The sequence below is a fragment of the Protopterus annectens genome, chromosome 3.part1 (genome assembly GCF_019279795.1).
Source record: "Protopterus annectens isolate FY-2018-M chromosome 3.part1, PAN1.0, whole genome shotgun sequence".
Lineage (NCBI taxonomy): Eukaryota > Metazoa > Chordata > Ceratodontiformes > Protopteridae > Protopterus > Protopterus annectens.
Window position 1 is genome coordinate 1,808,738,998 of NC_056732.1, and position 21,796 is coordinate 1,808,760,793.

At 38.7% G+C, this 21,796-nt stretch overlaps 1 protein-coding gene across 1 annotated transcript in view; it reads left to right on the top strand.

The window, feature by feature from the left end:
• Window positions 1–18,546, top strand: part of LOC122798682 — a 1,155,618-nt gene extending 1,137,072 nt beyond the window's left edge. Inside the window, exon 7 of the mRNA XM_044067774.1 lies at window positions 18,035–18,546. Within this exon, the coding sequence (XP_043923709.1) occupies window positions 18,035–18,088 (54 nt within the window). The 3' untranslated portion in view covers window positions 18,089–18,546. The remainder of the gene's footprint in view (window positions 1–18,034) is intronic.
• Window positions 18,547–21,796: the final 3,250 nt, after the last annotated feature.

Sequence of the window (21,796 nt, forward strand, 5' to 3'; positions counted from 1 at the left end):
GAGGATAGGAAGAAATGGAGACAGAGGATCCGCTGTGGAGACCCCTAATGGGAACAGCCAAAAGAAAGAGAAGGAGATGTTGTAATGTCAGTCTTCACAGGCTGCCAATGATTTGCCAGACATAACACAACTCTATGATAAATGACTACAAATATGAAGCACACATATGGTCACTGTGCATAACACTGGATGGTGTGAGCTCAGTATATAACATGCAGTTCAACACACACACACCTGCAACAGTAATTTACTATGCAAATGCCCTGTATAGGTCTCTCACATTTCTGAGACAAACATGTATATCATAGTTGTATTCACAATTAACATATGGATATCTAAGTAGCTGGCCTAGCAGTCTCACAGTCAGTATTGTTCTACACTCACACACACACTCCAGTAGTAGTCATATGTGAGCCATCCTTTCCTGTGGTGATTCAGGGGCCTGAGCTGTGATCTATGTCACTGCAGACAGACCCAGATGCTATGGCCATAAGTTCTGATGAGAAATATATTAGTACAGCAAGTCTTGTTGAGACATATTTGTTGACTTCCTATTTCCCATTATTACATACCCCCTACTGCATTCTATTACATGCTTACTTGTTTGACATACCTTTTTTTCCCCCAAGTATAGTGGGTTTGATTCCAATTTGTGTTGGTTGGTTGGTTTGTTTGTTTCTCTGTTTGTTTGTCTGTCTGTCTCTCTCTCTCTCTCTCCAAGATGTAGGGTATACATCTGTTTTACATAGGCAGCAACTTATCTTTTGTAGGTAATGCTCATGAGTAGCTGATGGTCTGTGCATCAATTGATGTTCCCCACTTGCTAATTGCATGCAGAACAGCTGTGTTGTTATTCCTATAGTCAATGGCTTGGCGACACACTCCTATAATTGAGTACTTCATGTGGGCATTGCCCCTTTTCCTTGCCTGTGAAGAGGAGTTCGTGGAGGTGTGTGAACAACAGCATCACAGAGGGTAGTTGGAAATACCTCTTACAACTAAAACTGTGAAGACAGCCCAACAAACTGGGGGAGAGTGTTCCAGACATAGGGACAGAATGTAAGTATTGCTGTTATATAATTCAATTAATGCTGGTTTAACAAGGTTTGTGTGGACATAGCTTTTCTGTGTGATTTTAAGTTTGGCAGTGTTATGTGGTTGACATAACTGTCAACTGTAGGGCTATCCACAGAATGGCCAGAGTTTGGTCTCTTATGTTTGGTGTGTTCCTCAGACATTGATTTGTCTTTGGAAAATCAGTAGCATATTCTGGGGATTGCAGTTAGTAAATGGTATAATCCATTTGTGTTTCTGACTTCATAGCCCTCAGAAAAGATATGTTACAACTAACTCTGTTACACCAGCAACTGTCTTAGTTTATAACAGCAATATTTCACATATGCCCCTGTTTTTGGGCCTCTGTCGCCAAGTATGTCAGGCTTTGTCCAGATGTCATGCAGTAAGAGGTTGATAGGTATGGTATAACATTATTTAATGCCTTTATTCCTGATACCATCCCAGTGATGTATCAGAATGCCTGACATGTTATGTGGAAGAAGCCGTATATATGAGGACAAAGCTTGAACATTCTGTGGGACTTTTACAGTTAAGAGGTCTGTGTATTTTTGGTGATTGTTGACAGACTGTCAGGATTGTGTAGCAGTGTAGTATGTAAATGTTATATGGCCTGTGTAGGGAGGGGGATAGATGTAAGTGTTATGGCTCCTTTTCTATCTGACTGTGAATGCTGCTCCAGTTTCTGGTGGTCTACCGGCTGTATATATTTGTAGGGGCAGATTAAGACATGGCCTGTACCATGGTCAGGTGTCATACTACACTATGAATTGGGCCAGTATATGTTGGGGTAGTGTGTGAGTGGCAAACATGATGATGATTTTGTTCACACAGTCATTATACTCTGCTGTTCATTTGGCTTACTGGTATGTCACTGTGACTGTGCTGAAATTGGTTGCGGGTATGCACTTTCACATTTGTGTCTGTTATTCAGTGCTGTGACATCCCTGTAGTGCCTGATATATTTGCAAATACATGTGTAATTCCCCATAGTGGATTTGGGTTAGTGTTGTGTCAGTCTGACTGTAGTTTGGATTTTGCTTAGTGACATGCTTAGCAGCTGAGTGTAGTTTTCCTAATGTGATGTTATGTCCAGATATTTGTAGGATGTACTGTTGCCTGGCCCATGTATGTGTTGTGTATTTCTGACACATCAGTGGGATGATGTGAGGATTTAAGTCAATAACTAGTGAGAAGTATTTGAGTGTTGGACTTGTGCTATTTCAGTCAATATATGTTAGGACAGACAGGATGGTGTTAGTGCAGCAAGTGTGTCAGCTTATCTACTACAGTGTTTCAGATATATCCATATTTTCATGGCTTTCTCCCCTCAGTTTGTCAGGCTTGGTCCAGTATCATTGCACTAAGGGGTTCTGAGAATGCCTCTCGAGTGGCTGTGTTGCTTATATGTATATCTCTATATATTATGTATATATTTGTCTATATATATATATATATATATATATATATATATATATATATATATATATAAATATATATATATGTGTGTGGACAAATATATACATAATATATATATATCTATATATATATATATATATATATATATATATATATATATATATATATACACACACATCTCCATACATATATACATGTGTATATGCATATATACAAAACCTGACTGATTCTACAGACTCTTTTCCCTACTGTTGAATGACTTTACTGCATGATATGTTTGAAATAGCATCAGCCAGTCCTACAGTTCAAATGGTGTAGTGGTGCATTGCTCTGACTATGGTGTATAGAGCCCTGGGTTTGAAACTTGGCAGAGCTGATTTTTTTGGTTGCTAGGCAGAACAGTGGCTGATGGAGACAGAGTGATTAAATCAACTGACTTTAAGTAGCTTTGCTCAGGTTTGCATGATGCTAAGCGATGTCAACACATGGTTAACCATAGAGATGCTTAATCTATGTTGGTTTCACTTAGCATTGCGTAAACTCGCTTACTCCAGCTTAATCCCACTTACACCTGAGCTAATTTCTTTAAAAGAAAAGAAAAAGGGGTGATGAAAAAGGGGCATGCAGAGGGAAAAACAATATGAAAGACAGCTAGGGATGTGCAGGATTGGTGTAGGGAGGGTCCATAGCTGTCCATTTCTTATACAGCAACAGCTGTGTATTTGTACAGAATTTGGAGGTGAATTTGGACACTCAAATCCCAGAAAGAGGGGTGAGGACAACAGAAGTGTGTTGTCAAGCCAATTGGACCAGATTACATGTGTCCAGTGGACACGTGTGAAATGGACAGCTATATATGGGGCAATATTTTTGGGGGGACAGATGTCCTTTTCTTTTTTTTTTAAGGTGAGAGTTAGATGTTGGGGAAGGATTGTAGGTATGTCTGGGGAGGTAGGTTGGGTAGGGAGACAGACAAGACAGGCAAGTCAGCAGACAGGGGTGGTATATGACACATGAGGGGGTAAACACATTTGACAGGGAGGGTGGTTGGGAATTCGAAACCCATGGGCCTCCATATGGTTACAGTGGTACTGAGATCCCCACCCATGGGCAGTCACCACTGCATCTTCATGGCCCCAAAGGTGGTTGTGCTGGGGACTAGACAGGAGGGGCAGCCTGCCCCTCGAGGTGCACCAGGTGGCCCTCAATCTGGCACAGCTGCTCTCCAAACTCAGATCGAAGGGTGCTGCGCACCAAACACCGGACCTGACTGTGGGTGACAGCCTCCTGTCCGCGCCCGCTTCCAGGGGTTGGACGGTCCCCATTCCCTGTGGCAGTTCCACCCGAAGCTGGTGCTAGACCAGCAGACAAGGGAGATCCGGGTTGGGTACCAAACGTGCTGGGACCTGGTGCCATGGCCAGATGAGGTGGGACAGGGGGAGCCGCTGGGATCTGCCTTTCCAAACATGCTATGATGTTGAGATTTTACAAAATATGCTGGTTATTAATGAACAACACATTTCAAGTTTAGTTATAACATCATGCATGGGTGTTCCAGTTTACCCCATAAAACAGATTTGAAACAGTTGCATAGCAAACAGAACACATGCATAAATGGAACAACATTATGCATTGTAACAGCATGCCAGCAACATTGATGACCACAGGCCACCAACAATGGTATTTGAACAAGGTATGTTAACATGCAAGCAAGCAAACATATTACCAATAATATAACACAAGTCCCAACATTAGGGTTGGAGCACAACATGCCCGTAGTGTATGAGTAATAATTATTGATGCAGCTGAGGGGTGGGTGGAGAGACAAAAAGTCCATTAACAACTGTTTATACTTCCATTTTCCACAACAGTACTGCTCAATACTTTATGGGTCTTCCTTCACTTTACATCTACCTATGCCCGTAGCTTCTGTAGTACAAACATACCTATTAACATGTCAGCCTGGAATGGTATGAGGCAAACTGTGACAACTCTGGATACATGACTAGAGGAGACTCATACATGTCAGGGTTACATATCTGGCACAGGAGGGGTACCCTGAACTGCTGTTATGTGAGTGTGCTATTGGCATACATCAACTAGTTTCCTATCTGTGTCCAGGATTATTTGCAGCAGTGAACACTAGCTGTGACAGCATGACACTTGAGAGACATGTATCGGGAACATACTTCTCAACCTCTTAGAGCATGACATCTGTACAAAGCCATACATAAGAATGGGACAAAGGCCCATAAATATGGGCAATTTTTAGATATTGCTCTTACAAACTTAGAAAGATGATAAAATAACAGGTTTTGCATTTGCATGGATTTTCTGATGGATATGACGTCTGACACTTGTATGTCTATCATTATTTTCTAACTTCAGTCTATGATGGTTTGCCACTGATTTGCCATGACACCACTACTTTATGTAAAATGGACCAAAAATCTGAGACAAATATCTGGACATTCAGTGAATATCTGTACAGTTGAGAGGTTTGAGTGAGAATAGTGCATATTGTATGCACCTACCCTTGTAATTTAAAGGCATGTGGTGGGACAATTGAACAGTTGCACACAGTTTGTTAGTATACCCTTCATACAGCTACTGGCAACATTTACTTACCTGTAAAACCTGTGGGGAGAATATCTGGTAACTGCCTATTTTTACATTTATTCCTGATTCCTTGTGTGTATATATGCACGCATCTTAGTACCACTCCATGGATTTGAACCATGTCAAGGTGTGCAAAATTAACAACTAAGCTATTTCTCATCACACTGAGCTACTGGGGAACTCCTGTTTCTTGTTTCACTGGTTTCTGCCTAATAGTCTCTTGGTTAGACGGTCTGAACTTCTAATCCTGTGATGCATGCATGACAGATAGTTGTTGTACTGTGCATTACTCCTTTGGATTACTTCAATCTGTAAAGCAAAAGTTAACACTTTTTCCCTTAGAACTGATCTAGTTCTCATAATAAACACCCTATTCCTACTCTAAAGCCTGGCACTTGCTCACTAAAGCAATTATATAAGTCTGCACTAAAGAATTAAAAGCACTACACCCATACAAACTCCCCTTGAGTACCTTGTTCCCCATTGGCCCTTTTTTTCAATTATAAAGGAATTCCCAATACTATTCTAGCATGTCCAAAGGTCAGTTGTCAATCTCCTCTCCGGTCCAGCTGGTGAATCTGGGAATCTTGAGGCAATGTTACAACTGCTTCATGTACACAGACAACCCTCTCCTCCTCCCAACAAATTCCAACACATGTGAGAGATCCAACCATATAGGCAAACTGGAGGCTAAGCTCTCTCAACTCAGTACTGGCGTAACAAGTCAGGAGGAGAAGGAAACCACACTCACTATAATTCCAGTCTCACATAGACCTACCACAACAGCAAACCAAACACATAAACACACAAAAACATACTCGGAGACTCTAAATAAAAATCTGCCTAAGCAGCAGAGACCTCCAGAGCAGACACCCAAGCAACCGCTACCCCAAAACAAAACACGTGCAACACATAGCTCACAAAGCCAGTGTGCCAAACAGTCACAGCCCTGAAGGCAAAACAACACACCTGATACACTTGTAATAGGTGACTCTATCGTCAGGCACACTGACGTCCCGCTCACCAGGCTGAACAAGGAGAAGGTCACGGTGAGCTGCCTGTTGGGCGCTAGGATCCGCCACATAACACAAGCACTCAGGTCACTCCAAGGCAAGTACAAATATGACTCAGTCATTGTCCATGCTGGTGTGAATGACCTGAGACGTACCTCCCTGGACTACATGAAAAGAGACATAGAGGAGCTCTCTGAGCATGTAGCCCAGGCCGGTATGACCCTGACCTTGAGTAGCATCTCACCCTCACCAAGAATGATGCCACAATATGAAGGCAAGATGATCAAGTTCAACAATTGGCTTAAGTATTGGTGTCACCCAAAGGGGATCCAATGCCTGTAAGCCTGGGATGACATGCTCGACAAGCAACGATGCTTCACTAGGGACGGCTTGCACCTGTCACCCCTGGGCTTTCAGATATTGGCAAAGGCTCTTGCCACCCCCATAGTGCCTTTTTTAGGCAAGGCTCAAAAGACAAACCCACCTCCATAGGTATCACAAGGGAAAAGAAACTAAGAGTAATGCTACTCAACACCAGAAATCTAAACCTCAAGATGCATGCACTCAAAACTCTTCTTAGCATGGAGAACATCGATATCTGTGCAGTAACATAAACCTGGTTCAAAGCTCCCAAGAGCACCCCAGCACTACCAGGTTATACCTCATACCATGCTTTTCGGCCCCAAAACTTGGACCGAAGCACAAAAGGAGGGGGAGTATCAATATTCATCAAAGATACCCACACCTCAAGGTTGGTGGCACAGCACGAAGCATCAGAGACTATCCATGTGCAACTAACAGTGGGTAAAACTGCCTTCCGGTTTATAGCCTGCTACAGACCACCCTCCCAAACCCAGGAACCCCACTCGGCCTTCCTGAGAACACTGGAAAATATGAAGGTCTCTCCAAACACCATTATATTGGGTGACTTCAACTACCCAAACATAGACTGGGAGCATTACTCTAGTTCCAACACCCTAGCCCAAAGGTTCCTAGAATTTATAAACTCAAATGCTATGGAACAACTTGTTACCACTCCCACAAGAGGGGAAAACATACTGGACCTGATCATCACCAACATGGGGGCTCTATGCTCCAGACCAGAAGTGTATCCCTCACTGGTAAGATCAGACCATAAACTAATCTCACTGGATATTCACATCCCGACCCCACCCCTTGCCCAGAAAACCACAGTGAAAAACTTCTCTAAAGCAAATTTCACACTCCTCAAAACCGAGGTGGAATCCTTCAAAGCCCCCGGGCCTGTGGAAAATATGGCCCAGACTGCAGAATCCTTTATAAACGCATTCTATGAACACCTTCAGGAATGCATAGATCATACAATCCCAAATAAAACCAAGACCCAATCCTCCAAAGGCAGGCGTCCTGTCTGGTGAACCCTAGCCATAAACAAACTATACAATAGAAGGAGTAAATACAGAAACGGTGCCAGGACCCTTCTTCACTTCAAAAACAGATTTAATGATAGACTTAAAGTGCGGTCAATAACGTTACACTTTTCGTCAGTAGCCTGCAAAGGCAAACACAATACAGTAACAATAATAACTGTTATTATTGTTACTGTATTGTTACTGTATTGTGTTTGCCTTTGCAGGCTACTGCTTGTTAGGTTACCATGACAACCACCACTAGGTGGATTAACCTAATTACAAACAGATCAAGATTTGAAACGCATGTGACAGTATTTAAGTATTCAAGTGTTTTGATTTTAAACTTATGGTTCTGTGTGTGTTTTCTAGCTTCTGAAGAAGTCGGTTACTTACAACTGACGAAAAGTGTAACGTTATTGACCGCACTTTAAGTCTACTATTAAATTTGTTTTTGAAGTGAAGAAGGGTCCTGGTACCGTTTTTGTATTTACTGGTTGGTGTTTCTTCGATATTTCTATACAATAGAAGGAGGAAGCTACTATATGATAGAGCAAAATCCCAAAAAGGGAAGGCATCTCTGATCAGTATTAGCAAAAAACTACGGGCACTCATAAAATCGTCTAAGGCCAGCTTTGAGAGAAAAATTGCACAGGACACTAAGGATAATCACAAGGCTTTCTTTAGTTATGTTAGGAACCTGGGTGGGAATTCCCAGATATGCTCAGAATTAGTCCAAAATGACAAAAAATACACAACCCACAGACATTGCCAACATCCTAGCTGACAGGTTCAGCGCAAACTCCCCCCCCCACGAAAGGGGCAAATATCTATCCCAGCAGAGTGCTGCCCCCCCTGACATCTCAGATGCTCAGGTAAGAACCGCCCTCTCCAAAGCAAAAAAATACAGCATCAATGGGACCAGATGGTGTCCCAGGCTGCTTCCTACATGAATTCCAAGAAGAGCTAAACCCAAACATAAAACTACTGTTCAATCTCAGCCTTACTACAGGATATGTACCCAAAGAGTGGCGTACAGCAACAGTGGTCCCTCTCCACAAAGGTGGTGCCTCAATGGATCCTGGAAACTATCGCCCCATAAGCCTGACTAGCTTGGTCTGCAAAGCTATGGAAAGGATCATCATGGACCTCATAAGTAAAGATATTGGGGACCTACAGACACTGGATCCTACCCAGTTCGGCTTTGTTAAGGGCAGATCCTGCCTCTTAAACGTGGTCGATTTCTTTGAAACAGTCACCAAGGCCATTGACAAGGGGAAGGTGGTCCACACAGCCTACCTGGACCTTGTAAAAGCCTTCGATACAATACCCCACTCGGGCATTATAGATAAGCTCACCAGCTTAAATATAAACCCCTATGTCACTAGATGGGTTGCAAACTGGCTCAAGGACAGAACCCACATGGTTAGAATTGCTGGAGCCATGTCAGACTCCAAACCAGTTACAAGTGGAGTCCCACAAGGCTCAGTCCTGGGACCTCTCTTGTTCGGTATATATTTCTCGGAGGTACAGGCCAACACAGAAGGACTGTGGCTGACCAAGTTCGAAGATGGCTGCAAACAAGGCGCCATAATTGACTCTCCAGCCAACACAAGCATCCTACAAAAGGGCCTCATAGAAACAGACAACTGGTGCCAGAGCCATGGCCTCAAGCTAAACGCCAAAATGTGTATAGTCATCCCCTTTGGCAAAAACAAAGTGCTCACAAATTACCACATAGGTGGTAATCCATTAAGAATGGAAGAAGTAATTAGGGACCTGGGGACCCAAGTTGATAGCAATCTCTCATTTGAAAACCACGTGGCCAAAGTGGTTAGAAAAACATTTTATATAGCCCACCTAATCATGAAGGGATTCACATCTAGATCAGGGGAGGTCATCGTGCCTCTTTACTCATCCCTCATCAGGCCCATAATTGAGTACAATGCCCCTTTTGGGATGTACCTTACCAGACACCTGTGCAGCAACTGGATTAAATGAGCATTTTTAACTGAACCAATGGGATATGCTTAAACACTATTTAAGTTGCATTAATTGATTCTGTGTTTTTTGTCACTGAAGAAGGCTGTGCTTTTTTGCCAGCCGAAACCGGTCTGAGCTTTTTTGATGTTTATTTAACATTAAAGATTTGTTATCGGATCCATTTTGGTTGCTGGCTTCATTTTGGCTGTGTGGAAACTGGAAAGACCCCAAAAGTACCTCACCAAGAGGATCAAAGGGCTCAAACAGATGCCATATGCTGCCCGGTTAAAGAAACTCCAGCTCTATTCAGTGGCATACTGCCTGCTCAGAGGCGATCTGTGCCTGACGTATAAAGCCATGTCCAACCCAGAATTAATGGACATGCTGCACCTTAGAAAATCCAAATCCCATCGAGCTACGCGCTCGAGGGACTTGAACCTCAGCACTGAGATAAATAGGACATGCTGGAGGGACAGATTCATAACCTAGAGGCTCCCTTCACTCTGGAATAAAATCCCAGTCCAGGTTAGGCAGAGTCCCTCATTGACTCTCTTCAAGAGGAATCTTGATGAGTGGATGGGAGATCATAGGTTTACCCCGGGTATCACTTCTGTGTCACTGTTAGACAGAGGCACAGTATACTAACCTCGAAAAAGGGCATAGCAAAATTCATTTAAAATGGGTGGTGAAAGCCAAACACACTCTGGCTAGGCTTATAAATGCCCTAGGGCAGATAGCCTAGTATGAACCTATGAACCTATATGCACTCACACTTCCATTTTACGCCAGCTACACTACCCTGGTTGACAAAAACAAGTTACTACATCATTTAAGTTTAAAAAAATAATTTTAACACTGCTTTCCCATATAAAACTAACTTGCCTGTCTTGGTACTCAAACCATGAATGTCTGCATGTAAAGCCAGGACTCTAACCGCTACACTATCTTGGATTGGGAATGTGAGCTGTATATTTGTTTTTCTCTACTATGAGATGTTTAAGCTATGGTAAACAGAAGGCCATAAGCATGTTACACCCGCTTAGCTATGCTTAAACATTCCTTAGCTTACATAAAAAAAAATATATAATATCATTATTATATTATTATGTTATGTATTGAGTATTGTGGTGTTCCGACACGTCACTGAGGGCTTCAGTCATGAAATCATGGCATACATTTGTCTTTCAGGCTTCTTTCCTTCAGAGATTCATGCTAATGCATGACCTGTTTTCTATCAACTTTCTGCATTTGTGAAGGCAATTTGTAGGACTTGTTCCTTTTCATGGCTTTATCCCCCATTATTTGTGGCTTTGTACACATTTCCTGCTTTAGCAGGTTGTGGAGGTGTTGTACGGTACATTTACAATGCAAGGGGTGTGTCACAGAACCTGTTACACACCACCTGCATTGCTTTCTTTTTGCCGTATGTATTTCATTGTACACGGACACTGAAATGATCATTTATTTCAGTAAGTAATTCTCTAATATTAATATTAAGTAATAAGTAATTCTCTAATATTATGCCAGATTGTGTTAGAAAGTGCCGTACGGCCCTTTCTGAGTGCAGGGAGTATGTTCAATGTCCATGCACTTGATGAACACGCCCTCTTCACTCGTTCACAATTCGTGTTCTTGCAGGTTAAACAGCAGCATGCATTCATGAATATGCAAGGCGCACTGCTGTGGCTACACAGACATGAACCACTCCGTGCAGGAAAGCAGTATTCCTGCATGGAGTTTATTGAATCCCAGGGAACATTTTTTCCATTTTCTTTAAAAGTTTTTTTGTCATGTATTTATGGGTTTGAAAAGAATATTTATGTAATCTTGGGTAATATTATCATTTTAGTAAGTATCCTGAAAAATAAAAAAAAATCATTCCATTCTTTAATAAGAACTAACACTTCTTTCTGTATTTTTTCATAATTGTTATTAATAATCTTATTCACATTTTGATATATTTTATTCCTACATATTTTAGTTATTTTTATATTTAACTTTAAACTTACTATCTAGTAATTGATTTAACACTAAAGTTTCAGTTTTGTTATAATTAAATTTCAACAGAGGTACTTCTTGAAACTTTTCAATGTCCTCATCTATTTCTTTTATTGACTACTTTAAATCTCCTATAGTTAGCAAAATATAATTTGCAAAAAGCTGTATTTTAGATTGACAATCCTTGTTACTTGAGAATCCATCATTTTTTCCATTGCTTCTTATACTATTAGCTAAGAGTTTTCTAACTAATGCAACCATAGGGGAGACAAAAGACACACTTGCTTTGTACCTTTGTTTAAAGTGAATCCTTGAGAAATGTAAGATCCAATTTTAACATATGCTTTGGAGTCTTTATACAGGTTGTTAAATATTCCAATAAATTGTTCTGGAAATGCAAACACTTCTAAAGTTTTAAACAGCTAATTCCAATCTACAGAATCAAAAGCTCTCTAGAATCAAAAGCTCTCTTGGTATGTGAGCTAATTACAGCCAATTTCTTTCTCATTCCTTTTGCTAAATCTAAGATAGTTACTACTGTTTTCATATTATCATATGTTGCTCTGTTGACTATAAATCCTTTTTGATCATTATCAATTAATTTATCTGCTATATCTCTTAATCTTGTATCAAAGAAGGAAGTAAATTTTTATAGTCTACATTTAATAATGAAGTAGGTCTATATGAGGAAACTAACTTATTATTCTTTTCTTGTTTAAGTGTAGGTGAGATTACTTAAAATTTCCATGAGGGAGATATTATTTTGTTATTCTGACTTATCCTGAAAATGTCAGTCAGTAATTCTAAAATATTTAACAGAAGCAGACTATATAATTCCATACTTAAACCACCTGACCCTGGAGCTTTACCATTTTTTTTTTTCTTTTTCTAAAGCATCTTTAACTTCTACTAGGTTAATAGGCTTATTCAACAAAGATATCTGTTAGTCATTAAATTTGCTAGTAACATTTTTCTCTAAATACTTGTCAAGTTTGTAATCATCAGGATTATTATTTTTATCCTTATTAAGATCCTCATGGACCTGTATGCTATTTTGGATTTGATAATTCTGATTTTGTTAGTTTCAAGCCATTACCAGGCTGAGCTGAAGTCTGCATGTTATTGGCTTTGGATGGATGCACAACTGGGTCTAGATCTGAGTAGCAACACCTTGTCCGCATACAGTATTAGGGGGAGTGAGGATAAAACAGTAAAGAAAATACAACAGAGCCTAAGACCATACTTTGGGGTACCCCTGCTTATTACTGTCATCCTATTGTCTCCCTCACTGCTAGCCATCAGCTGCACCCTGTACCTCTGCTCATCCACCATGTCTACTGAATCAGACATATCGTCTGTTGGACTGACTGTGACTATGTTGAGCCTGATGAGGAAATAATGTAATCTGGGGCAGTGTATTTCTGCTACTGAGTGGGTATTTTTCTGTTTTTGTCCTAACCCCTTCCCTGTGCATGCTTGTGCTCTACAAGGAATGGTTGTAGTGGGCAAATGGTGTATTGTCCATGCTAAAGAGAAAGCCCAACCCAGCTCATGGACAATATTCTCTGCAGGTCCTCAGCCTCTACTAGCAGTCAACAGTGAAGGTTTGCCTGAGCATGTGGCCCTCCTCAAGTATTCACATTTCCATCATTTCTTGCCCACATCATCAAGTGCACAAGCTAACTGAATTCAGATTGTCTGCAGCATAGTTAGTGCTTTATCCCTCTATGCCACCTGCACACGCATCCCTGCCTATTTATCAGAGGTCCAGTGGCATAGCTAGAGTATGTGCCTCCCAGGGCTGTCTTTGAATTTGCTGCCCCACCCCCTCACAAAATTGCGGTCAAATGGGGCCACCATACACATCTCCCCCAGCCATTCCAGTGTCCCATTACTCGGCTATTTCTCCACATTTACCATAAACACTGTAATGTACATATTGTTTTATGCTTTATTTCTACAGTGATTGTTTAGATTTAATTTAAAACTTTTATTTTAAATTTTATAGCACAAACAATGATAGATATCTGCTAAACAGACCAGTGCAGTCACACAATGAAAACAAACTTAGCATTAAAACTTCTCTACCCTTGAAACTGACATTCATTGAAACAGCATCCAAACCCACATTTAAAGAAAATGCATCTGACCAGTGGCGGATGAAGTTTACCTTTGGATTGTTTTCAAATCATAGGCCCCCTTGTACACATATTTAGAACAATGCAAACATACATGTGTTATTTGATTCACCTTTCTGATTGTATTAAATTGTATTCCTTGTATAATACAGCGCACTTGTTAGATCGTGTTTTAAATTTATTGTTTTGAACATTTTTCCAGTAAGCAATGAAACAAAATGTATAAAACAATAATGCAAACCTGCCCAATTCAGAACATTTCTATCATAAAAGTCTACTCATAGTTCTGTCATTACAATCCACCAATATTAGTCAATATGCACAATCTCTAATGAAGTAAAAGTCATCTAAATAATTCCACATTAAAGAGATCTGTAAATAATGAAGAGGCTGCTGCTAGCAAACAACTTTATATTTCATTTTTCATCTACAAATAAAGTGCCTGTTGCCCTTGAGGAATAAATTGCCTATGTTACATTAAAAATGATAAGCTGGTAATATTGCAATAGGGAATGGATAGCAAACTGATAACAGGTTTATAGTTACTAGGTATCTCCTCCAAAGGAGGACATTCTCAGGACTGCAGCATCCACCCCCTTTAAAGTACAACACAGTATATTATCAGCAATCCATCTACATACTGTGGGAGAAGAACACACCGCCTTCTGCATCAAAAGTAAGTACACTATCTGTTGTGCTACTAGCAATGCTTTTAAATGCTTTAGCAGAATAATGATATCATTTGCTAAACAACAGTTGCACGTTGTAAACAGACTTGGCATTAGCAGCCCTAAAGTTCTCTTCCCCTGAAACTTTCAGCTCGTTGTAAAATGCATTTGACACTCAACTATATCTCTCAACTTTGCAGCACAAGAAATCTGGAAAAGCCAACATTTATGGGGGGGGGGGGGGACAAAAGGCCCAAAACCAGAGACTCATTTTAAACATTGCTTATATAATCTTAGAAAATTGCTAGAACAAAGTGGTCTGTGTTACCATGCGTTTCCTGAAAGATAGGAAGACTGAAACTCAAATGGCTGTCATTATTTAGTGAATTCAGTCCTCACTGATTTTCCAGAAAACCACAAATTTTAAGAGGAACAGACTAAAAGTATGAGCCAAAAATTCCATACATTCTGTGAAAATCTGCACAGTTGAGAGCTGTACACTCAACTCCTTGAAACACAAGTGGTGGTATGGGTAGAGAATTCAGTTCCTTGTTTCTTGTACCTAAGGTGCAGTGTTTGAGCCTGTGTAACCACCAGGTATACCTAACTGGGGCATTTCACTCACACACACACACACACACACACACACACACACACACACACACTTAAAAGAAGACACACACACAAGTAAGTAAATCAAAGCAGTGAATAACACTTACTATAAGTAAAGGAAAGCAGTTCCATACACTGTGAATACAACTTTCTATAAGTAAAGCAAAGCAGTTCCATACAGTTTGAATAACAAGTGCCAGCCAGGGTGGACCGTCCCTGTCACCCCCCCCCCCCCCCAGCTATGCCACTGCAGAGGTCATTGCTTGACTTGAAATTAAAAGTTGTGCATAATAGGTAGTTACTTAAATAAAAAGGGGTCCATTACCAAACCTTAGCCATTTTAGTATGTACAGGAAAGAATAATCAATGGGGAGAGCCTTTGTTAGATCAATGAATGCATCATCTTTTAGCAAGCTCTTTTCCATATTTGACTATATTGATGACAAAATATGTGGCTGTAAGGGTGCTGCAGCCAGAGCAAAATCTATATTGGGCTTCTGATGGTATTTGTTTATATGGTCTAGCATTTGGCCATGGATTATTATTTATACTCCAATTGTTATGGATAATAACACTGTTACATAATATTATTTCCATAAAGTAGCAGAAAGTATTAAAAGAACTAAACCAGCACGAAAATAGAGAAAAGGAGATTTTGCCAATAGAGATGAATGCAAGTAGGGATATGGAAAATAGGTAGGAGGAATTTACTGTAGAAAATTGGCAATAGAACCAAGGTATTGAGAGAAATAACTAAAGATGGAAAGGTAATAGAATGGGATGAGGCCAAGAAGAAGTCTAGACTGCAGGCTACAGACCACCTTCCCTGCCTAGTATTAATATCAGAGAATAAGCAAAGAGAAAGGTATAGGGGAATCTGAAATGAAAGACTTGCTCTAGTAGAGTTTTTATGTGAATCTAGAACAAAAGATGCTGTTAAAAATGGATAATTAAGTAGGGCATATAAAATATTGCATGACAACTATAAGAATCAATCACCTAGAAAAGATTGGGAAGAGATTGGATGACATATGTGCTGCTCCCAAGTATGCAGCAAAGTCCAGAAGGCTTAGGATCTTTGCTTAGAAGTGTTTGCATCTGTCTTTTTTATACTGCAAGTAGTCTTCAAATATTTTTTCTTAGGTAGATAGCAAATGCTGGAGGTGTGAAGGGCAAGAAAGAGGTAACTGAGAATGTCTCTTTTTGGAATGTAATGACCTGGAAAATTTTACAAATTTCCTACAGATTATTCTATCAGAAATATCGGGTGAGTAAATGGCTGTAAGTAAGGAAATGATTGTTATGAGCTAGCATGCAGGATCTGAATTGCCTAGACATAGTAAGGCCTTATTCAGTTTAACTCTGTTGGCTGTCAAAAAAACAATTACTAGAAAATTGAAATCAAAGTTAAATTAAGTGTATTTGAAGTACTGAATATTATAAAAGAGAAAAAATGAAATAACTGGAAGAGTGATCTTTAGAAAAAGAGGAATATCAAATTACATATAGGTAAATGGACTTTGGAGGAACAATACATGCAGAATAAAGTTTAGGAGCAGGAGGAGGAATGAGGTTTAAGGAAAGGCAGGAATTCAGCAGTTTATTTAATGTCAGACTGATGATAGTTACAAAGAAAAAAGAAAAAGTATGTGATGTATAACGTATGTAAATGAAAAAAAATGTTAATGTTATTTTTTTGTTCTGTTAATGTATGTTTGCCTATACCTTAAGCGACAATTTCATAAAGGTGTTTTAAAAAAATGTCAGTAAGGTGTCAGACTTAGGATATACGTCTGTACTCTTTTAGAGGAAGAAGAGAATGACTTTGGAAAGAGATATAACAATGGAGAGCTTGAAATGAGTGAGGAATTTTATCAGATTTTAGACATGTTAAAATGTGTTTATTGACTTCATTATAACATTAGCTGTGATTCACAAAAATGAAAAATGAGGATGTTCCTGGTTGTAGCTCAAATTCACCATTTCTTAAAAGGTTTCTTACCTCTTTAAAAGAGATAGCCAGGGAATTGTTATGGCTAGGCTTGTATAGGCCCTAGGGTTGATAACCTAGTACCAGCCTATGAAATGGTATTATTAATGCAAGTTATTATTGCTTGTACTATGAAACACTGACTTCCTGAATGCTGACGTTTCAAAACAACAACAAAAAAAAATACCTGAAAACTAAAAGGCTGAAAGACTCCTTTATTGCTTTATGCCGCCCCTGTACCCACATCCCCTAAACTTATATATACCAATTCCACATTCACACCAACTTGAAGAAGAAAGAAATCTCCCTAAAAATGTAATTATTGCTGGCACACACTTAGAAATCACACTGGTAATGGTTTCCTATGGGAAAAAGCATTTGGTGTTATGCTGTTCATCTTTTTTTCTGCAGACTACTGCCGATCGTGCAGTTTCACTTCAAGTTTGTATACGTAAGCCATATCATTACTACAGGGAAAATTCTTCATTCAAAAACAGCAACAATGTGGCTTACTCAGTTAGGCAAGCACATGGTACCATCCTGCCTGCAAGAGAGTACTGTAGCTACAGACAGATAATGTTTCATGAAGAAATTTTCCATCATAGCATCATTCAGTAAACATAACCTACTTAAACCTTTAATTTCCAGTGCTTTCTGTCAGCTAGTCTGAAAATAGTCCTTCTCCATCCTAAGTTCACATAGTTACACCTCAATGAATTTCGCACGCGCACACAGTCAGATATCTATCTATCTATCTATCTATCTATCTATCTATCTATCTATCTATTTGGAGGTAAGCTTCCGTTACTCCTTATCTGTATGTAACATGAAAAAAATGCAGTTGCCAGGCAGAAATAGCATGGTGACAATTACAAATGATGAAAGCTGAATCAGCATTTTACATAACACATGTGCAACATCATCACTGAAAACAGTATGCTGAAATGAACTATACAACTGTCAGAATATACCTTAGTTTAATTTTATCTGTCCTTTGCAAACAATGCCATGTTGCCAGTATGCAAATCAGAACTGTCTTATTATAATCATGCTATGTGTTTGTCATTGAAAATAATCCCTGTGTTCATTTAGTTAATGTTTTGAAATTAACAACAGTTTCTTGCTCTTGCAGCCTGGAAGCAGTGATTTTGAAAAACTAAGTCCAAAGAATGAAAATAAGGAATGAAATGCGGAACAAAGAGCCTCCAGTATTGTTTTTGTGCTGTTTATGTTATGTACTATCGTGTGAAAAAATATATTTTGCTATTTAGGTGTCTCCATGACAAATACATTTATCAGTACAAATGCCAGAAAACCTTGTCATTTAAAATGACGTACCAGAATATCTGCACAAGACTTCAGACTGTCAGAATATAATCTGAAATAAAAGTACAACTTCTGGATTCTGCGCCCTTTGTATAGTTAAACAGTGCAGAATTTATTTGTACTTGTACTTGTTTACTTTTAGTGCAGGTCTGTGCTGTAGATTAGGTTTTATGTTTGATGCCACTAGCAGAATTTGGTACAAGTGTTAGCCTTTATAACTTTCTAAAAACAAGTAATCTCCATGGTATTCCCAAAGTCTCAAAACAGCCCACTAAACAAGTGTACTGGGTCCAGAAACAAAACAGTGTAAGAAGCATCTCTGTGTGGAAGATTTTCAGTCCATATATCTCTAGTTAATCATTGTATATTAATCAGATCAGACAAAGGTAGTAGAAGTAGCAAACTTAAACTCGTCTTAAGTCAAAATAAAACAAAAAATAATAATGCAAAACAAAACAAACCTTGCTTGGATTACTTTCGAATACTTAGTAATGCTGTACAATTATATATTTTCTATTGTTATTTTTTGTTTTGTTTTGTTTTGACTTAAGACAAGTTCGAGTTTGCTACTTCTGCTGCTATTGTCTGATCTGATTAATATACAGTGATTAACTAGAGATATATGGACTGAAAATCTTCCACACAGAGAAGTTTCTTACACTCCTTTATAACTTTCTATTACAAGAAAGTTAATGTTGTTGCTAAAGACAGGATAATATGTTATGATGGAGAATTTTCAGTTGGCTGTTAAAAGTACATTTAATGGTCAGCCTCAGTAAACATGGAGTTTGACATTTGTTACATTACTTTGGAGTTCTGAGTTACAGATTATGATTTATGCTCTCCTGACAGTTAAAGTGATATAAGTATGATCTCAATTGCTCACAGTATCATGCTATTATTAACATTTAAGTAAACATTTTGGAATTTCAGATTTGTGAAATGTGAGCTATGGATTGAATACTAAAATGTGTGTGATTTTCAAGTGTTTAATATTTATCTGCAAGAGTTGTACTATTCTTAGTGATGATATTTACAGTTGTGAGGGATATTTTATTTATTGAGGTTCCTACTGATGACTGTAACCTGACAGCTGTATGCATATTTTTGTAGTTTGGCAGCTGCAATGCTTCAAACTGTACTGTAAATGAAATTGTAGTGCATGGAGTACCATGATTACTCTCCAAAACTGGGAAAAAGATACATTTGTTAGGCATGTCCTTAGTGAGAGACCTGACCTTAAAAGCTTGTAGGGGTTTTAAGATTGGGACTCCTGCTGTAGACTGACAGCAGAGAATGACGAATAGCCAGCAAAGAATAGAGACAGAAGATAAACAGCTTTTAAAAGCTGTTGTAAGTTCACTCTGCTAACAATTATAAACAGAACATGTGACAAAAGAGACTGTGTAAGAGTTTTTAAAGCCTTTAGTTCTGCATAAGGGCATTGTGTTTCTGTCTGTGTTCTCTTTGACAGAGTTAAGTGTTTTATCAGTTTTCAAAGGGATTTTACACTTTTACATTTACACTAAGATACTTTGCACTCCTACACTTTTTTATGTAGCTGTTAGTACTGCATTACAAAAAACAAATGATTAGTCACAAGTTATAACTCTTTGCTATATGTTCTTTCTTGACATGGCTAAGATTCACCTTTCGAGCTTTGTTCTTGGGGTATCTTTCTTGGTATTCACTTTTCGATTGCATAATATAGAGAATTATGATTGGGTTGCTGATTATAACTGAGTCATTATGTCTTTGAGACATGGGTGCCAAGAAATTGCCTCAAGTGAACCCTATAAGAAAAAAAGCATCAGTAAACGGGAAAAAGTACAGTGGAAATATACCAAGGGCATCCATGGATGTGAACATTTAAGTTATTATGAAAGACTAAAATATCTGAAATTGTACAATGTTTCTTATAGATATCTAAGAGGAGATTTTATTCGGGTATAGAGGTCTTTTAGAGACAACTATCTCTGAGAATGTTTGGGGTTATCAAAAAGTACTAGAGAATCATCAGACAAACTATGTAGAAGATTCTATAGGAATGAGAAGTGTACTAATTGGTTCTCTGAGAGAGTAGCTGATGCATGGAACAGACTACCTAATTACATCAAAGAAAGTACTAGTTTAGATATTTTTAAGAACAACCTGGACACTTGTTATGGGAACAAGTGTTTTGGTATATTGTAAAATATGTGGTTTAAGTGCCCAAACCAAAGACAAATAAACCAAAAATAGGCACCAGAGACCAGCGGATCCACCACACTAATGATTTATTGCAGTAAACAAAACGAAACAAACACACAGCACATAAAGCATTAACACTGTTAAAACAATTCCCCTTACATTTTCGTCTCAAAGAACTTCATCAGATGGGCATATACATCTTAATTACTTCTTTAAAAACCTTTTCCATCCTTTAATTAACCAATGAAATACTTGAATCAATTAGTTTCTAAGATACAAGACATGACTTAAAATAATAAAACTAAATAAAACTTCATAAATAAGTCACATAATACTATGTACACATAAATATACATATAAAAAGATTTGTATCAACTTGAACAATTAATACATATGCTGAATATAAATAAGCATAAATAACACTTGTAAAATGTCATATTTTAAAAGGTAATAAAATATATGATAAAATAATGAATTGGCACCATCTAGTGGAGAGAAATGTGAACCACGCATTCAAATTTTATACAGCCTGAAATAAAATAAAATTCTTCCACTTAATGAATGGACAGTAAATGAACTAAGTGAATCTAATGTTACAGTTTTGCAGATCTAAGCTTTAGTACAGGTTTTAGTGATACCATATCAATTAGCCCTGGATGATTACAAGCGTCCAGGACCAGTTGCCAATATAGTTCCCTATACTCAAATCTAGTCTCCCAGGGACCACCCCTGGGGTCTATAGGCACTACTTCTATTACAAAAAATTGATACTCTGCTTTTTCACATAATTGAGGGTGATTATATCGGGTGTTATTTTCATTACTACTAGTTACAGAGGGGAAAATGCTGAGTGTTTTGTCAGCTTTCAAAGCCATAGAACACTTAGCGGACACTGTTGGGTAGTATAACACAGTACATTACATTTATGCTCACCTTTCATGTCTTTCAAGTGCCTAGATTTTCACAAAATGTCTAGATTATTGCTTCATACTTTTAGTCTGTTCCTCATAAAATCTCTAGTTTTCAGACAAACAACTAAGGATTGAAGTCACTAAATAATGACTTGCATTTGAGTTTCAGAGTTCGTACCCTTCAGAAAATGTAGGTGACCATACCCTGTTATTCCAACTACTTTCTAAGATCATTAGAGGAAGGGGCACCTTATTCTTACAGACAGCAGGCAGAAACAAATCTTTGTTCAGTCTCTGTCACTTGCTGGTCAGTACTGGCAGATTTTGCTGCCTAGCACTAGACCCGACCTTAACAACTTAAGCAGGGGGTGCATAATAAATAATAATATCAGGTCCCGCACTACTCTGGCACTTAACTGGTTTGTCTTTTTGTGAATATCAAAACATAGTCACCGCACTCCATGCAT